The sequence below is a fragment of the Dendrobium catenatum genome, unplaced genomic scaffold (genome assembly GCF_001605985.2).
Source record: "Dendrobium catenatum unplaced genomic scaffold, ASM160598v2 fragScaff_scaffold_459, whole genome shotgun sequence".
NCBI lineage: Eukaryota > Viridiplantae > Streptophyta > Magnoliopsida > Asparagales > Orchidaceae > Dendrobium > Dendrobium catenatum.
In genome coordinates, this window is record NW_021318921.1 from 1,205,274 (window position 1) to 1,225,288 (window position 20,015).

Sequence of the window (20,015 nt, forward strand, 5' to 3'; positions counted from 1 at the left end):
AACAACAACTCATAATTAATTATTTGTTGCTTATTTATCGCGTATTTATAAATACGCGGTATATAAATAGAAAATACATAGAGCATAGGATACACAGTAATTTGGAAGATCTTTTACATTCAAATTCCGCACAAAATAATTTCTGATTGGCCACATCTTTCAGAACATGCTGGGCGTCTCTTGAATGTTGGGGACATATAAGCAGAGTAATTGCCTTGAACCTAACCTCAATGAGTTTTTGTGTTCTCTAGCAGGAGCAATGCAAGAAAATTGCCATGAGTTGGCTTGCCATACTCGTATTGGTAATAAAGGTAGGTGTTATTGAAGAATAATTGCATCCGGCTGTTTTAGATTCATTATGCAGTGAAGGTATGGCCTAGAGACTGTCTTGTCTTATGACCCTTTGGCTTAGGACAATCATTTGATAATAATGATCTGCTGCTTTTGTTATTTCAGACAGATGGGTTTGGTTCCCAATCGCTTTGATGCTCATTTGTGGGGCAAATTATTTTGTGCAGATGAGGAATACTGTTTAGAGATTAATCAAAATGCGTCACATCACTCTTGCTCAGTATCGTGTCTCGGGCTCGATGCTGTTGATGTGGCTCATTCTGATTGGTATCCGAACGATAAGACAAGAAAGGGGATGCAATGATAATTGGATATAATAAGATAGACCACATGAGTGATGTGAGGCTCGAGGCCGTTTCAACTGAAGTGGTTTAGTTTTTTTGTCATCGAGGGTTGAGTAATAAGTGATGGTGAGTTGGGAGAAGAAGAGTTGACTAAAAAATAAGGTAGGGGATGCCAATCTACTCTTAGAGATTTGCACAAGAGTGGAGAATGGTATAAGCATTGAATATTTAAAAAAAAAAAAAAAAAAAAAAAAAAAAAAAAAAGAGGGGTTATGGATTGGGGCGGATCTAACCATTTTTTTAAGGTGGGAAAATTCAATATTTAAAATTTCTAGATTAAAACATTAGCTCTACAAAAAATAATGTGTTCAAATCTTCTTTTGTTGAAGTACAAGTATGAAAAAAAAAAGCATAAATAAAATTTGTGTAATTAGAAATGAATGAAATTAAGAAAAACAAAAAGTTTGATTAGAAAAATAATGTTATGCAATAGTGAAACTATAAAACATATCATTAAAAATATATCATCAGAAAAAAATGATTCAATTGGATAAAAGTTATCTTCAACGAGCGAGAACGCCGTCTGCAACAGTGCGATTGTGATTCTGTGAAGATGGCAAAGATGAAGGTTGCGTCCTATGAGAATAGCGATCTCTTCAAACCAGCAAGAATGTTGAAGGTTCGAAGGGTGCGAGTCTACAACTGCGAAGAGTTGATTAGCCAAAGTCTGCATCTGCAGTTTGTGAAGAAGAAGATTGCGAAGATGATTAACGAAGGCTTCAAAGATTAAGGCGACAACCTCTTCAGGGTGATTGGGAAGACGCGATTCGCGAATGGATGACGGGATGGGCAAGCACGTGCACGATTGAAATTTTTAGGGCAAAATTTATTTTTGATTTGAAACTATAAAAACTGATCATTAAAAATACATCATCAGGAAAAAAATTAATTCGAAATAAATGTAAATAGTAGAATTTAAACTTAATCAATTCAGAAATATATTTATAAAAATAGTAAGACATAAGTGATCAAGATGAGTAGAAATCTCAAAAGATAAATAGATAAATTTAAATACTATTTTAATACTCTCATTATCCTCAAGCCCACCAGGCCATAATTGCAACAGCAAGGTTTCCACTCTCCGCGACTCCTCCCTTACAGCCAAGTACGCAAAATCAGTCTTCACTGTTTTCTTCGTTAGGCCAGTCGGTTGCCTTTCTAACAAGTGGGGCCCACATCGCCAAGCTATATCAGCCGTTCGATGAAAGCCCCCTCTTCCACTTCAATCGACTTCGCCCATTCCCATTGACCAGCTACAGCTACCCCTCCGCTTTCTATCTAGGTCCGAAAGTGATTCCGGTTCTTCGCCGGCGGATTGTGCAGTAATCGATCCGAGGGTTCCGGTTGAGTTCCACAGTACGATCCGTTGGAGGTAAGTCTGCGTTCGGGTTGACGGAAAAACCATTGTTTTCTCTGCGATTTCTCTGCATTTTTTTTGTTCTTTACAGTTTTTTTGGTTGGCTTGGGGTTCGTTCGATTGAGGATACATTGGAATTTTTATCCGGGACAGTAGGAGATATTAGCGATTAGGGAGAGTGTGCAAATTGGCCTTTTGTAGTTTACAGAGTTCGATTCTGTAGGCGGCGTTTGTCTGCTGTTATTGCTGCTAGGCTCCTTGATTTGATGGTTGATTTTACACGATATTAACCATTATTCATGCATGTTCTCCTGGGTCGAGCAAATCAAGTCATTATGAGAATTTGCTGATTGAGAAGCAGCTTGAATTGCTTACAACTTGGAACTTGCCAGGTTTGAAGTCGCCTGTAGCCTCAATTCTCTTAGACCTGAAATTTAATTAATTCACCTAAGAATTAGCTTTGACTATGTCTTTAGTACTAAGATGTTGAACTCATCCTATTGGATTCATGAAATCAATAGTTAAATGAGGCTATTTGCTAAAAGAAATTCATCGGCTGATCTAATTACTCACCAACCACTGTTATTTTTTGTCGGAAGAACTCGCCAATGTTTACTTGAAATTCCCTTGACTAGTAATGACTACTTGTAGACTATATGACTAGCTACTCCAACTTCAAATTATGTATAGCATTGTACTATGTAGACAAATTTGTAATGTTGACCTTAGTCTTTACCTATTAATAGGAGGTTACCAGTAGAATAATGGCATATGTGAGAGAATCTAATATAAAATTTCACTATAACTTTCCAATTTTTTATAATTTTGTTCCTTTGTAGCCCATGTTGACCTGCTGTCTTTTATTCAAAGTGGTTTGATTGAGTTCTTTGCAAAGCAATTCTCAGAGAGGTTCATTGAGACCAAATCTCTCCTCTCTTTACTCTTTGAGCCTGATTCATTTTCTAGTAAAGTGTTGGCATATTTTCATGAACACTTTTGGATCCAACAACTATTATTATAGCATTTCATGCACTAATGTTTAACAAGGATTTTTATTGATTTATGTGGAGCATCTTCTTACAATGCATCTATTATCTTTACTTCCTAGGGCTAATATAAAAATAGAAATATGCAAGTTGTAATGTGAACATGCTGTTGCAATTCTTCAAATTTTGATTGATTTTTGTAACAGCTATACATCCATACTGCAAAAGCAAATAAAATCCTTTTACTTTTTGGTGGATTCATAAAAGCCCAATTTAATTAAGCATAATTTCTAAGGAAAATGCTAATATTAAGCTTTTATAAAAGGTTGAAATTAAGTTTGAGTGTCTCGTATTGGCTTAGTTGACCTTGGAGTTGGTTTAGACAAGTTAAATGGTGTCCATGCATGCTCAAGCTAATTAAACTAGAGCTTGAATGGGCGTTGGTCAGCTTGAGCTGGCCATAGGATTAGATCCTTCGAGCCTAGGTTCTTCCTCTATGTGCGGGCACCCTACACCATGCAATGCCTTGTAGTGTTGTGTGACATCACTGCTATAGATAGTATGGACATACACTCTTTCTCTTGGAGGAGCAGCCAATGATGAGGTGCTTGTTGGCAATCTCAATTATTGTCAACAAGCCCGCTACTATTTGCTAGCAATCCTAAAACTTTTGCGAAGTACCATAGAGTTTATGCTCCTTTTCGAATATGTTGTTGGCTTCAAAATGATCCTCAAAGAATGACGATGAATATCATAATCAATTTCAAGAATGGGGGCCCACACTTGCCAAATCGAATCAAAGTAGAATAAACCTTGAAATTTTTTTTAGTAATTAGGTTGTTGAAACTCCATGCCTTCCATTCCATGAGTCTCTTCTCATTTTTATATCTTTTAATATTAATAAATAGTTAAATCTTATCATCATGTCAGTGGGTGACATCTCGACATGTGGATGGGATGGCATTAAATGAGAAGAAATGTAGTCATTAGACCGAGATATTGCATTTATAGGTGTTTGGGAGGATAGAGAGGAGAAAGTGGAATAGAAGAGATAAGGAAGACTAGAGCATATGAACATGACCAGTTTAAGTGGTTTGGCTTTGTATTATATGCCCATTGTGTGGTGCAAAAGTGGTTGTTCATTATGAGGCTTTGAGGGTGGGGGAAACCACTTCTTGATAAGAAGCACTAGGGGGAGAGCCAAGAGTAGTTTTTAACATTTTTGGTTTAGTGTTTAGTCTTAAAAAACATATATTCCTCTTATATACTTTATAAGATTCTTCCTCCACACTGTTGGCTATAGAAGATGGGTGATGGGCGGTGAGAGGACTAGGAGCACCTAACAATGTTCAAAGGTCATCTGGTGACGCACATCAAAATCTCCAAGTGTTATTGAATTATACAAAGTTGCTTGTGATATAACAAACATGCATTTGCTATCCAAAATGGACATGATATACTTTTCAAGAAATTGGCAGAATATGTTGCTAATATTATTACAAAAGTTTGGGTTCTCTACCTTCCTTTTGATTATGTAGCAAGATAGAGTTAATTGATATATATGTTCTGGCTTGAGAGGGAGTGTTAGCATAGGAAAATATCATATTTGGAAAGAATTCCATGTTTAATAAGTCATGTATGTTTGTTTTATTATATTTTAGAACATTATAGTCATTCTTCTATTATATATAGATGGGTCCTCTAGTGAATAATACACATAAATGAACTTTCATCTCTAAAAATCTGCATCTTCAACCCAGTTTTTTTATCATTTGACATCTAAGTCCTCACTGATTTGAAATAAAATTTAAGTTATTTTAAGCCAATACATAAATCTTCAACAAATTTATTGGAATTCTAATTTTTAAAACTTCCAGATTATAGACAACAATCATAATTAGCTCGATATTATGATTTTAGTGTCATTTGCTTATTATAAGTGTTATTAAAGTAGGCTTCCTAGCCAAGGCTCTATGTCATAGGGATCTCATTGTGAATGTATGTCCTCAAATATACTTTCTTAGAGCCCATTTGATTGCTTATAGTTTGAAAACATATTTTAGAAAGCAATATTTTTCTTCATCCATTTTGTGTGTGAAAATGAAGTCCTTTTGAGTTGTTTGCTGAGTTTAAAACTCATGTGGATTTCTTATTACATCTGGCCAGATGATGGAGTATATTAAATTCATTGTTTTATAAAACATGGTTTGAGGCGACCAAATGAGCCGCTTAGATTTCTTACACAAAGATTAGCTTACTTATTTTCGTACCAACTAGTGAAAGTTTATAAGAAGATCAAGAAGTTCTAACTTTATGGTATTCCATGCAGAAGATATTGCTGTCTGCAGAACTTCTAATTCTACATCTGCAGAAATCTGTGAATATGAGTTTAAAGAACTCAGAGGCTAATGGTTCTCTAGAGAAGGCACTGTTTGAGGAGAAGAGAGCTAAGGTATGTTGATCAAGTCCGGATTTCCTATATTAAACATTCATCTTAAGGCATTGCTGTCAAGTTTACTAACCTCTTTCTTTCATTATCTTACCACTGAACTAGGAGTTGGGTTGTATTTTTGAACCATTTGTTCTTATTATATTTTTCAGCTGTCTATTGTTTTAAAAAACTTTTCTTGGCATTCTTTCAATGCTAATGTTTTCCTTTCTCTTACTCTCTAATTTTCTTTCATAATCATTAAAGATCAGTGAAGTGAGAAAGCTGTTGGAACCAGTGCCAGACAAATTGTTGCTTTACTGTTCTGACGCTTCTATTGCAAGATATTTAAGGGCAAGAAACTGGAATGTGAAGAAAGCAGTTAAAATGTTGAAGGAAACATTGAAATGGCGCCTTGAATACAAACCTGAAGATATACGCTGGGTATGTGAACTTTTCTTTATGAAATCTGGTAAATAACTTGCATAATCCTGGCTCAATGACTTGGTTTATGCTAGGAAGAACAAATTTACAGATTTTTATTTATGCTTGATATTCTAAAATGCATCTAACCAATTGAGCTTATATTTATTTTAAATATGTACAAATCGACAAAGGGCTGGGCCCTATGACCAGTGTTCATTGCCCAGATATACAAATGCTTCTCTTGTTTACAGAGCTAGGCTAACGCCATATTTAAGTATTTGCAAAAAGAATGAGAAGTTTGGATTTTATGTATGTTTTAAGGTGCTTTTCAAGTTCTGATTACTTACCCCTTCCTCTGCCTAATGTCTCATTTAAATTCATTCTCTTTTCTAAGAAGCATAGATATGGATACTGGTCAAATGCTTTATGAGCATCACAGTAAGACTGGTCTATATAAGACAGAAAGGCTGGAAACAAAGGTATCACTAAATTGTATTACATTTAATATTGAATTCCTTATTAAATTTTCCCCAAGTAATGCTTATACTATTTAAGAATATATTTTACTGGTAAACAAAGAAGCTTGTTCCATGATAGCAATGAACTAGTAGTTCACAATGGGATGAAAATTTTTCTTACGTAAACTAAAATGAATAAAGAAATACATCTCCTTTTCAAACCGATTCTTACATACAGCGGGAACAATAAAAATGCTAGCCAGCATAATCATTATTGTTTATCTGTGTCATTTCGGAGGCATCAGTTATGCAATGATTAAATAAAATAAATAAATTAAAGGATTCTTTGTAGGTACCAAGTGTACCTAACTATGAAAGCATAATTTCTCAAGAATGTCTTCTGAGAAGCAAGGTTCGTTACAAGGATCTTGATACGGTATTTGAGGTTATGGATATGATGTATATTGTCTATCAATGTAACCTTTGCTGACTGGGAAAAAGTCAGTTTCCGACTCAATTGATTTTTTGTTTCAACACATGCAAATCTATGATCAAGTGATAATGATATAAACACTAGGAAATGATCAAATTTAATCATGTTTTTGATGATTTGTCCTTAAAAACAGCCAGAAAATGGATAATATATCTTGGCTTTCCCTATAATACCCATTTTATTAATTAAAATTAAAGTTGCTGAGTATATTAGAAACATTTTAAATACTTGAATGGCATGATGCAGCCGGTCTAGTTGACCTTTTTACAAGTTAACTTCATCTGTGATATCCCTTGTCATTCATGAATGATTGCGTTCTGATGTTTTTCTTTGTTTGAAAAAAAAAGGTCTTGAGTGGGTAATGCAATGCACTTCTTCCCATCTTTGGTGAATTAGTCATTTTTTTCAATGAAGAATGTGGATGCAAACTTTGAAGTTTATATTTGTCGGAAACATAAGATGTGTGCGTTCAGACTAGCAAATTGACATTATGAGCATTGGCTTTCTTTAGTTGATATTATTTTAGTAGTTTCTGGATTAGTTTCAGTTTTCTTTTGAATCATGTCTATGATGTTCCTGGGAAGTTTATGTTCTTTGATTTTCTGAATTCCTCTCCTGCTTTGATTTGGTTTTTTATTCGAGTTGCAGTTTTACTTCAACTCTGTTCATTGGTCTAGTGCCTCTACTCCTGTTGGTTTAACGCCTCTCCGTTCTCACCCTTGGCTTGTGGAATTGTCTCCCTTGAGATCCGGGTACGTTAGCTGGCTTTTTGTAGCTTGTGGAGTTGTGCTACACTAGATATTCGGGTACTGTAGCCGGATACCCGTAACTAGTGGAATTCTATCTTTCTTTTGATTCAAGTACTATAGCTGGCTACTCAGGGCTTGCGAAATCCAATGCGCATGGACGCTTGTGAAAGATTTTTCTTTGATCATCTCTTCTGATTTTGTTATTGTAAATTGGGGAAGATTTGTGATTAAAAAAAAGAATGACCTGAAAGCAACCCGATTCGATTTATATTAGAGTTAGGACAAAATTAATGGTCATCATGCTCATTCAGTTATTCTTACTTCGTATATTCCTCCTTCCTTTCATCCTTCACTCAGTAGTTGCCTTCGCCTTGAGCTGCTCCCTTTGAATTGCCAACTTTGCCATCTCATCGTCACAACCTTCAGAGGACTAGATTGTACCTTTGCAACCTCCAAACCGCCTCCCACTATCCCATGAGACTGCTGTTTCTCTCTTGCTCTCTGTCTATTTTATAGTTTAGGGTTTTTTCTTTTTCATAGTTTTGGGACTTGGAATTGGGAAGGGATTCAAGGAAATCCTTCTAGTTACTCATTCAATCATTCTCTTAAGTTGATCTATTTAGGCTCATAGGTCGCTCAAGGCGGAGTTGGCTTTATAGATTTGTTTATTTTTTGGTTATTTCTTGCTTGTATTATATTCAGGGCTTAAAACTAATTTTTTTATATAAATGAGTTCGTAGGTCTGGTATGGGTCCATGATTTTGACCCGTTTAGATTTTTGGGTTGGGTTTAGGTTGGATGGGTCCAAACAAGGTCAAATTTGGGTTGAACCTGAACTCAACCCAACAACCCATTTTGACACATCTAACCTTTTCCATATATAGTATGTATATTTGCTTGAGCAGAGGGTAGTTTGGTGCTTTTAGCAAGGCAAATGTTAGGTTGAGAAATGTTTTGTTCTCGATATTTGTGCTGTACAAAAGTTCCCATAGATGAGGATTAAGGCACCTTATTTCAAGATTTGATCTTAACCATTATACTTCTAGGGTTATGGATGGATAGACGAAAGCTTTGGTCTTTAAGATTATTGTTGTTGGAGATCTGAATTTAGTCATTGAATGTCTTTTAGATTGCTATTGGAGATGATTTGAGTTAGCCATTATATTCTATTCAAGGATTTGAGGTTAGTGTTGGTTTTCTTGGGCTTGAAATTCAAACTTTTTATCAAGAAAGAAAAGTTTATTTCTTCAATTTAATAAAAAAAATGTTTTGCTGATATTGCTATGAAATTTATAAAGTATAATTTTCATGCTTCTATTCTGATTTTTTTTTTTCATTTTAATGGAGTGTTTCCCCTTAAAATGGATTTGAATATTTGTATATAATTTTCCACAAATGACTTAAAATGTAATCATTTAAGTAAGTATATGATTTACTTAACCTATTGCCCGAGTGGATGATATTTTTTATTGTACATTTGAATCTTATGACCTTTTTTTTCACGATAGTACCAACAATTGTTTTCAACCTTTTGATGAATAAAATCGGTAATTTCTAGGCAAATAACATGAAGTGTTTGATTGCCTATTTATCTGCATACTATTATATATCAGCGTCATTTTTAAGCCACTAATTCTTGTTTTGTTTATGGTATTATTGCAAAATCATGATACTGGGTAGTGTCTAAGGTTGTTGTAAGTTGTCTGTCGTGGGAGACAAAAGGGCGCCATTTATTCTTAGTATGGCTTTATAAATGACATTTCTAAATAATTGGACGAGAAAAAAATTTGCTGTTTTCTTTAACTATTTGTTCTATGCAGACAAATATCAGGCTTTATATTCAAATTCTTTTAGCTGCATATATTGGAAGAAGACTTTGCTGTGTTTACCGCCGTTCTCTTATATTTTTAAAGTATTCTAGCTTTAGCATACTTGTGCTTTCCTTCAACTTATTCTTCACTCCCGTTGTTCCTTTTTATAACTTTTTTGACTTGCAGGATGAGATAGCTCAAGAAGCTGAGACTGGAAAAATTTACCGATCTAATTGCTTTGACAAGTATGGGAGAAGCGTTCTTGTTATGAGACCTGGTTGCGAGGTTTGTTTGTTTTTTTAAATTGGATTATGGCCATATATCATTGCTCTCTTTCCTTCTCAATTGTTCTTACTACAAAAATTTAATGACATTTACAGAATTCTAAATCAACCAAGGGGAAGATCAGGTATTTGGTATACTGCATGGAGAATGCTATCTTAAATTTGCCATCTGACCAGGAGCAAATGGTCTGGCTGATTGATTTTTGTGGGTACAATATGTCTCACTTATCAGTTAAGGTAACAAAGGAGACTGCTGATGTCCTTCAAAATCATTATCCTGAAAGACTGGGTTTAGCTATTTTGTACAATCCGCCAAAGTTCTTTGAACCATTCTGGATGGTAAGATACCCATTTTAGTACTAAATGCTTTAATTTAATTAGAAATATCATCAAAGATTAAACATTAGAAGTAACATAGCATGAGGTTTGTTTGCCCTAAAAACCTGATACGTCCTAGGGTTCCACAATTTCGGTTTTGCCCTAATTTCCCCCAAAAAAGAGGAATTTCTCCTCCAAAATCAAAGAGAAACAATCACAAGAGGGTTGAGATGAAAAGCAAAAACCTTTGCATTAGAAAGCCAAGAGAAAACAAGATAAGTTTGTCCACTTCGAGAAGGACAAGATCTCCCAAAAGAAAACCCTAGAAAAGAACAAGAAGAAGACTAGAAGAAGAAAAAAAACTAGAAAGAGACTTTACTTTTCATAATGCTAGAACTAAATCCTAATGGCTCCCTTCATACCCTCCCCAAAAATTCCTCCCCTCCCCAAATTACCCCCACTTAAGTGGGTGGGTCCCTTTGGTCCAGCCAGTCCCCCGCCCCCCATCTCTTCCGCCTGTAGACCCGCACGGGTCCAGGCGGGACCGGTTCACCTGGTCCATCTAAACCATTGCAGCTATGTTTTTCCAAAAATACCTAGCGAACAATACAGACAAAAAAGAATGTTCAAAACTATCTATGACATATCTTAAATAGTGATTTAGAGTTTATGTATGACCATATATGAATCTATGACATTTCTTATACTTTTGGCCACATTGTCTAACCAGTTTCACTATAGACTTATTGCTTCCTCTCTTATCTTCCTTAGCTTGGTTTGACTCGCCTTTTCTCTCTAAGAGGTTAATTAGGTCTATTGTAACCCAATCCATCCAAGTAAATCTTTGAACCATAATCTTTTCTTAGTGCTGGTAAACTAATGCACGTGATGAACAACTCAAATTTGACTCAATTAATACTCATTCAATTTTCGTTAAAGTTAGTAATTAAACAATTTAAATGTTTAAAATGAACCAAAACTTAAACATAGTCTAGCTTGTTTATTTATGTTTGTGAAAATCTTGTTTGTTGTTCAACAAGTAACTTATTAAAGGTTTGATTTTAAACTCAATAATAACTTGTATATTATTTAATTTAAAATTGATTAAAATAACATGTATAATTACTTTGTGGGCTCCGAAAATTTCATTTTGTATGTATGATCCCGGCCTCTCCACGCCATCCGTCAATTTTTCTTTTAAAATGTTTGACGATGACGGTAGAAAGTTTTAACGAGATTAGGTTCCGGGGGAATTTTCAGAAGGCAGATTGGGTTTTCGATAAGACATTACCCAGCGATTTCACCCTCATTTGGTGAGGACTTTTTGATCTGAGTTCTGGTTTCCTATAGGCGTAAGACCCTATAGTTAATTACCCCTCCTGATAACAAGAGAGAACTTTCGATTAAGGCTAGTCGTTCAAGCGTTCACATAGGTTATGAACCTATCGTATAATAGCAATAATTTAGGGTTTAAATTTTGAATTTAAAAATTGGAAATTTGGAATTTATAGTTTATCACCATAAACTTAAAACTGGTGGTGGGGGGAATAGACGAGCCCGATCAAGATCCCATGGTTCCAGTCACCCGGGTCGCATGATACCTCTGATCTACTTAGTCAGAGGAGGTAGTCGACACCAATTCTGACGAAGGCACCTTGTCCATGGGTTGCTTCGTCCAAGGATACCTTGTAGACCTGGGTTGGTGTTTGTCTAAGGGGATATATCTGAATCCACCTTAGCTAACAGAGGGCTTTATGCCTATTGGATATACCCTATGATCCATCGCTCAAGGGTTTGACGCCTTTAGGGAACATACGGGCTTTGGCCGTGATCGTAATATAATGGTGCCATTTTGCGGCAAAACCACCCGATCAGAGGGCACGTGCCACGTCCCTGTTGGCAAGAGACTATTTGAGGATGAATCAAAGTGATACACCCCACATGCATTCGCTCTTTGTGAGCTGAGGTTAATTTCAAATTTATCACCCCTGACAAACGGTTGCGGGAGATGGATGATTTTTAGTTTTGAGTTTTTTTTTAGGTGATTGATTTTATTTTAAGAATTTGATTGTATTTGAGATTTGAGATTTTGACCCCTCTAGTTGAAATTTTCGATCAACAATACCATCATCGGGGTGACTTCAAAGTCACATATTTTCGTAGGATTTTGGGAGGCATTTTATACTTCAAGTCATGTCGAGTCCAGTCCTTTCGTGGAGGAGGATGAAACTTGAATATAAACCCGCGCAGCATTCTCGAATCGTTGGATTTTAGGATTTAGATGTGGTGATTGGAGCACATGCGGGTTATAGTATCTGACCCTACGCAGCATTCTCGGTCATTAGTATTTATACTTTTAACATGATGACCGGAGCACATGTAGGGTATATTTAGTTTTGTAAATAGAATGTTCTATTAGCGAGCATTTGACCCTGCACATCATTCTCAGATATTGGCATTTTGAAATTTATTGCACTTCTCGGAGCACATGCAGGGTGGATTTAGTTTAATGGATCACATTTAATACATAAGGGGCATTTTAAAATATTTAAATATGATCCATTTGCGCAAGTGATTTTGCTTAAAAAATAGCCCAAGATTTCATTTAAGGGCCTACGAACGTCTTCTGTCCGCTTGCACACATGTTGCGGATCCGGTGGCGTTATTCTAAAATTTCTAGATCAGCACGATTCTTTTCCTTTGTCACGTATTCACAATATACCTCTTTATGAAAGGACAATGGGTAACCATCGTGGGATAGTGCTAGAAAGAAGACGATTAAGGCTTTTGTCAAAATGTTAGTAGCACATAAATGGTCTAGTGCATTTGAGTCAAAATGAGACATCTCCTGGTGTCATCATCACTCTTTGAATAGATCTCTTCAAGACTATTGATTGCAGAATATCATGTAGATCTTATGGATAGTTTTCATGAATGAACAATTTTGAGATCCTAATCAAATTGTTATTTTCAACTTCTATTCATTGTAGTTAATATAAACATCTACAATGAACCTCCAACAGATGTTGTGATTCCTTTGATTTTAAATTTGTAGCACCGTCAACACTTATGCAACTACAATCATAATCTTTGTTTTTATATCAAAGCATAAGTCCCAAAACATATTTATGAGAATATTATTCACATAAATGGCCTTACCAACTTAACGATTGAGATCTCATATATCATTTAAAATTTTCCAAAAATGATTTTGGATGTGCTATCATAATTATCATAAAAATGCTTAGTGAGAGCCAAGATATTCATTTTATCACAACAAAATTACTTAAAAAAAGAAAATTTTGATGTGGAGCATTGACTTGTAGGAATTAACGATGTTGATTTGAGGGCATCTTTGCAAACACAATATATGTTTACTTGTGTTTGCTTGATATTTTCTGTATATATTTCAGTTCAAATTTAATTTTAAAATTGATTTTATATTTGAATTTTGTTCAAATCAATTTCCAAATTTCTGTCCAAGTCCTTTGTTGTTTACTGAAAATTTCGGCAGCCTCCCGGCTCGGAGGGATCACGCACGGGTGCACGCCGGAGATCCTTGGTCGAAGAGGGAGCGACGAAGTCAAGGTTCGGGTCGGCGAAGTCGGAAGCAGGTCGGCCGGCGGGTCGGCTTTGGGCTCGGCGACGTGGATTCGACCGGATCTAGGGCACATCGAGTTCGGACAATGAAGAGCAAGCGTCGATCGAAGGGTGGAGTCGGCCGGAGCAAGAGAAGGAAGCACAAACAAGAGAGAGGTAAGTCGCTCAATTCTTTGCTTGTGATCCCTTGCAGTTCCCAGAGTTTCTATATGCGTGAGTGTGCGTGAGAGAGGGAGAGTCGCTTTTATGTCGTGAGAGGCGGTTTCCCATTTTTTTTTAACGAAAAGTTGCTTCGTTTTGGCGATCATCCATGTGAGGTGGGACCGGGGATGGTTTTTTCGTGAGTTTGTCGGTGGGGGAGTCAATGGAATGCGGTTACAGTCAACATACTTATTTAAAAATAAAATATTATGATTTAATAATAATAATACTATTTTAGAATTAATTATCAACCACATATTTATTTAATTTGTCATACTTAATTATATAAATATCATAATTGTATTAATTAATTTGAATATAAAATTTTTATTTATTATTTATTAATATTAATATTTCTTAAGAATATTGTAGTACAAATTTATTTAAATAAGGTTTAATTTCAACACATTAATAATATTTAAAAATATCTTTAATCAACCGAATTAGAAGTCATTCTCGTGAGTTGTAAAGGAGAGGAAGATCGCGACCGAGTTCGGGAAGGAAGAAGAATGCGAGTCGGGTGGCTTTGATGGAGGCTTTGCGAGTGGGAAAGGAGAAAGAGCGAATGGCCTTCGTCTCTTCGGCTTTTAAAGATGAGCAGGTCATGCGGGGTCGTGCGAAGAGGTTACGCGAACGTGCGAACTTCATGGTCGTACGTCCCAGTCGCGAACTTTGCAGAATTTGGGCACGATTTCAGAACCTTACGGAGCGGTGCCGGACATGTACAAATGGATTTTTTTAATACTTGCAGATTTAGGTAGTTCACTACATATTGTTTTGTAATACTTGCAGAGTTTGATGTGCTTGGTTGCATGTTGGTATGGGCAACCAATTGAGCCATGTTCATCATTGGTTTCCCTATACACCTTGGTTGGCAAGTTATTGTATTCATTTGCATGCCTTGCTCTATCGCCTGTAAACACTTGCAAGTTTCCTTGCAATGACTTGTAAATGAGTTGTTGCATGTGTCATAAGCTCACACTTATGCTTGTAAGCCCATTATCCTATCCAGTACATGTCTTCTGCATATTCTCATGAGAATTCGTGTTTGTTGCATGTTCTTGATCCCTGCTTGTAAATTGACTGATGGAACATGATATTTTACTTTAATTTCATCATTTTTGGGTAATATACACATGCTTTATTCATTGCTCGCCTTGCTTGTTCATTTGGATGACAAGGATTATTAGCCTTTGAATTTTTATTAAGATTGTGCATTTCTCAATTTTCATTTTTAAATATTAGGTCTTGTTCTCTGTGGTCCAAGTCAAGTCTCTTGTTTAGTGGTTCATGTTCTGTTCCCTACTATCTATACAAGTTCCCGATGGTTTTGTTCAAATCAAGTCCTCCATCCATTTGAAATTTTGGCAATCTCTCGGTGTGTCCTCTGTTTAGGGGAAATTCGGGAGTCTGTGCCTTCCTACCACGCTATGAAGAGCATATATGGTAGGTGTCGGGCGACTCTGCGATCGTGCTTTCTTTAATCTCACCACGCTATGAAGAGCATGCATGGGCTTCAAGGCACTTGCTTGAAAACACAATTTTTTTCTCGCATGCACTGATACACATATACGGATACTTAAAGTTGTCCCTTGCACGCTACGAAGAGCTTGTATGGGGCCTACTCGCCTCGCTGCAAGTGTTGCACCAGATTTCCTCTCACCACGCTACGAAAAGCGTGTATAGAAAGTCTCCAACGCACTGTGAGAGTCGAAAGCGGGGTTTGAAGGCTTTATGAGTTTGAGACATTTATACCTTGTTGAGAAGTCGACAACGGTGTCGATGTCAGCAGTGGTAAAAACACAGAAATCTCTTCTTCTTCTTTTTTTGAATCTCCTTTTCTCTCTTCTTCTTCTTTTGGAATTTTTCTTCTTCCTTTTCTCCTCCCCTTTTTTTATAATGATAAAAATAGCAATTAATAATATTAGCTAATAGTTATTAATAATAATAGTGATAAAATAAAACATCTGTCGATTGCTTGTGAAGTGGAAGAGGGGCTCTGAGGATTGTATGGGTTGCCAATGCTGCTTGGAAATATGGGGCTGAGTTGGTAAATTAGAGATTTAATGGGTTGTTGTAAGTTTGGAGTTGTTGTTGGCTGTTAAGAAATAGAGTAAAGAGGTTATAAGGTAAGAAAGTTCAGGTGAGAAGGCAGCTCTCGACTTGCGTTCGATCAGAAAGGGAAAATGGGTATTGTCCGGCTATAGGAGCCGGATAAAGACGGAGTGGTTCCTGGAACGGGTAGGGCGGCCGTTGGCTGGAAAAGCTGGTCAAAACTTCAGGTAGAGAGTGAGATCAGAGCTGTGGAAATCGGGGGCTTTGGAAGTGTCTACGACTTGAGGAAGCGGGTTCGGACTCTTGTCGACGGGATCTTGCAAATAGGGGATGAACTGGTGGGAAGCAGCTGCGTTGGGGAGTTGATGGGCTTAGGTAGTTCAGTTGATTGGAGGTCGGACGTTCGGAATGGCTGGAGGTGTGGAGATGGTTGACTTGTAGTTCACGCGAAATTGGGATTTGCTCGATGGTCGGGGGTCGGGACTGAGGTCGGCCGGCTTGAGCTGCGATTGTTTGGAGAAGAGGAAGTCGGGGTTGTAGTTGGAGATCAGAGAGAGCAGTGGAGTCAAATGGAAATTTAGGGCAGATTTATCTTGCAGCTGGGTCCGATCGGGAGCTGGAGAGCTGCAGCTAGTGGGATTCGGTTCCAGTGGAGGTTTCATTTGGTGCCGGGAGAAAAACACAAAGTTTCGCTTCGTTATGGTTTTGATGATGATGACCGAGTTTGATTTTACGATCCGAGCAGGAGAGCATGCGAAGGGATGAGTGGCGTTGGCATCAGCGTCGAACGGTAGGTACAAACACATTGTTTTTTTTAATGAGAATTTGACTTTTAACATGACACAGCAGAAAAGGATTTATGTAGCCGACCCCACATAGTGAGACAAAGGCTTGATGTTGGTTTTGTTGTATGAAAATCGACAATAATAAATTATTGTTATTATTATTATTATCAATTTCATGATTTCATAAGTGATAAAATGACAAAAGCCTCATTTGCCTCAATTTGCGTGTGACGTTATCTCAGATGCTGACAAAAAAACACTCCTCAAGTATAGTGAAGCCAAACTCTTAAACATCAAGACTTTTTTATGTAGTGATTAGAGCTTCATCAAAAACTTTGAAGTTAAAAGTTTATGCTACAGCATTGCCGGTATAGGCAATCCCCTAATAAGTTGCACTAAGAAGACATAATCATAACGCTTATAAGATCAAATCAATATCTTAATATTTGATAACATAGGGTTGTTACAATACATATAAACATTTGCTTATCTATTTTATTGGTTAACTTACGGTGTTCTTTGATAGCTTCGCATGGTTTTGAGAATTCTACATAGTTTTTCACAAGCATAAAATATCCAATGTTTTCTCAAGTACTGAACTTGGCTTTGAAAAAATCAGCATGTTTGTAAACTACCATTTATTCTTAAATTAAAATGTAATATACGTCTAGAATGTGACTGCCACTATCAAGCTGTTAAATTACTATTAGACTGCATTGGATGACCTTGTTGTAACCTGGAACCAATAAACCTTTGAAGATCTAGCTGAGAAGACATCAAAGCTAAATAATGAAATTTCTTGCAGGTGGTTAAACCTTTTCTAGAACCCAAAACTTCCAGAAAAGTTAAGTTTGTATACTCCGACAATCAAGCCTCCCTGAAATTAATGGAGGAGCTCTTCAACATGGATGAACTCGAAAAAGCATTTGGTGGAAAGAATGAAGCAGGATTTGAAATCAAAGAATATGCAAAGAGGATGAGAGATGATGATAAGAAGATGCCTCTGTATTGGTCTCAAGGAAACAGCAAAACTTCTGTTGCTGCAGAGAGATCGGCCATGGCCGAACCTTCTTCAAGTTCTCTTGATATCTCTGAACTGAATTCTGATGAATCCCACGCAGCAAATGGCGAAGAGAACTCATCTTTTAAGCAAATTCTGACAAATGGGGATGGAAAATCAATAGGCGACAAACAAGTGGAGCAACTTCCTCAAGAGCCCAAGTAAGCCAAAAGTAGTCTTGAGTCTGGTTTCCTAACTTCTAATCTCTTTTCATCTCAACAAAAATGCTTGAAACGAGCACTTAATGATAAGCTCAGCAGGATTTTCTTGTTACTTTTCTTCCCCTATCATTCTTTTGATGGGTCTATGAGAATATTCCTATGCACCATATCTGCTGATGCATAGCATTTGTCATACAAAATTGCCTATGATAATGTCATATGAAATTTTCTTGGAATGTGGGAAGGCATTTTTGTTCTTCTTTCTTTTTTCACTTACTGAAAATGATGAGCAAATAAATCTTAAAATTATATGATTTGAACCTGTGATCTTTTAGAGATGTAGACATCTTCTTTAACCAATGAGTTATAGAACCTTTCACTTTTGGTCATCTTTGCTCTTAACTTTTTATGGTCAACATTGTGAATCTTCACTTATTTTCTTACCATTTCATCATGTTCTAGCTATTTAATTTCTATCAATTTATTATTTTTGGATAATCACAGATATTAATCCTTATGTTTCGTGTCATGTTAATAGTAAAAATTATTCACTGCGGACATCGAATGTCATCCGGAGGTGAATCAGAGCTCGTCACATCACTTTTTGCCGTGTACCCGTTGTGTACTAGGTGATTTGACACGCTCTGATTCACCTTCGAACGGTCCGGTGTCCGCACAGAATAATTTCTCTGTTAATAGGGGCATTAATGCAACAATTTTTTACTAAAAATTATAAAAATATTTTTAATAAGATATTTAAAGTGCAATATGTAAGAGTAAGAGAGATGATTTTGATAAATAGAAAAAAAAACATTAATCACATATCTATACCCTTTCAAATGGAGTATTGCCACTGTGTTCAAAATATAGCTTAAAAGAATTTTTTTAGGTTTTATGAATGAATGTTATGTGGCATGTATATCAGTATATGTTACATAGAATCTTAGTTCTTATGGTGCTAATTTGGTCAGCAAATTATATTTCTTTTTTATAATATAGTTAAAAATAATTATAATATCTTGTAAAAAAAAAAAACTCGAAGATCATTCATTTAAGAGGATTTTGAAGGGCCTCTATATTATTTGATTTGCTGCAGAGCGAAGAGTATTTGTAAAGAAGAAAAGTAAAATGTTGAGTTTTATTTTCTAAATGGCCTAATATTTGTCAATTAAAAAAAAAACGTAAAATAATTTATTTTTAAAAAATCCTAAATTGTTAATTTGGTAGTTAATGAAGTACTTTCTATAAAACATTCAGCTTAATTGCCTAAAAAAATAATAATAAAATTATTCCAAACGAAGACTTATTTCTCAATGGAAGAAACTTTGTAAGGCTATTTTGTCTAACACTAAGCCTTGAAAAATAAATTAGTTCTTTATATTTTTATTTGTTGAATCAAATTTAATATAAATAAAATGTAAAGCGCTACATTATTTATTGAACAATAAATGAAGATAAAGGACATAAAGTATTACTGTTCCCAGCTAACAAAAATATTGGCCTAAAAAATGCTAAATTTTGCATTTTCTTGCCAGCACTAATTCTAACAATAGGTCAAAAATGAGATATGCTTTTTTTTTTTTTTTTTTTTTACGAGTGATAAGAGAGATTGCTTGATTTAAGGTATTTTCAATATAGAGTAAAAAGAGTATATAAATTTTAAAATTTTAGTTATTTTATTGTAAGAAATATAAATCTAAAGTAATTTGTTTATGCACACAAAATTTATTAATTCAATTTCATCTTTGTAAAAATTGTCCAAATCGAAAAATTTTAAAACACGGCCTTTGGCGGCTAATCACGACCCCCGCCATTGGCCACAATCATTCGTAACTTGCCGACGCTATTGATTCTCATCGCCTAACATCATCGGCCACCATTCACCAACCCACCCACATCCTATTGTTGTTGCTACCTATCATATTTTTAAAATCCATATATTTAAAATACATCGTAATAAACAAACAAAAATTCTATTTGGATATTCGACAACTAATATAAAACTTATCGAATAATCATGAAATTTAAAACTCCGCTCCATAGAATTGAAATCTCTTTTAAATATTTTTTAGAGAGAAATGAGAGATTAAAAAAAAAAAATTATTCTCTCTTTATTCTTTTCTTTTGTTTAGTTGTAAATATGGTGTC

General features: G+C 35.7%; 1 protein-coding gene across 8 annotated transcripts; it reads left to right on the plus strand.

Annotated features, from left to right (window-relative positions):
- The first annotated feature begins 1,839 nt into the window (after positions 1–1,839).
- Positions 1,840–18,129, plus strand: LOC110112602 (phosphatidylinositol transfer protein 3). Of its 8 annotated transcripts, none has more exons than XM_028694344.1 (6): positions 1,840–2,067; positions 5,368–5,490; positions 5,734–5,910; positions 9,590–9,688; positions 9,784–9,924; positions 17,452–18,129. In XM_028694344.1, exons 2-6 carry the CDS (start codon positions 5,422–5,424, stop codon positions 17,869–17,871), a joined length of 906 nt encoding a protein of 301 aa, XP_028550177.1. In that variant the 5' UTR covers positions 1,840–2,067; positions 5,368–5,421; the 3' UTR covers positions 17,872–18,129. The 8 variants fall into 8 exon arrangements, with proteins under 8 accessions (XP_028550177.1, XP_020700547.1, XP_020700548.1 ...); XM_020844888.2 differs by having other exon boundaries at positions 1,859–2,067; positions 9,784–10,026; XM_020844889.2 differs by having other exon boundaries at positions 1,859–2,067; positions 5,371–5,490; positions 9,784–10,026.
- The last annotated feature ends 1,886 nt before the right edge of the window (positions 18,130–20,015 follow it).

Coding starts and splice junctions, on each gene's coding strand:
- LOC110112602 (XM_020844888.2), top strand. CDS start 5,422: ATGAGTTTAAAGAACTCAGAGGCTAATGGTTCTCTAGAGAAGGCACTG. Junction 5,491..5,733: donor TTGAGGAGAAGAGAGCTAAG/GTATGTTGATCA, acceptor TAATCATTAAAG/ATCAGTGAAGTGAGAAAGCT. Junction 5,911..9,589: donor AACCTGAAGATATACGCTGG/GTATGTGAACTT, acceptor TTTGACTTGCAG/GATGAGATAGCTCAAGAAGC.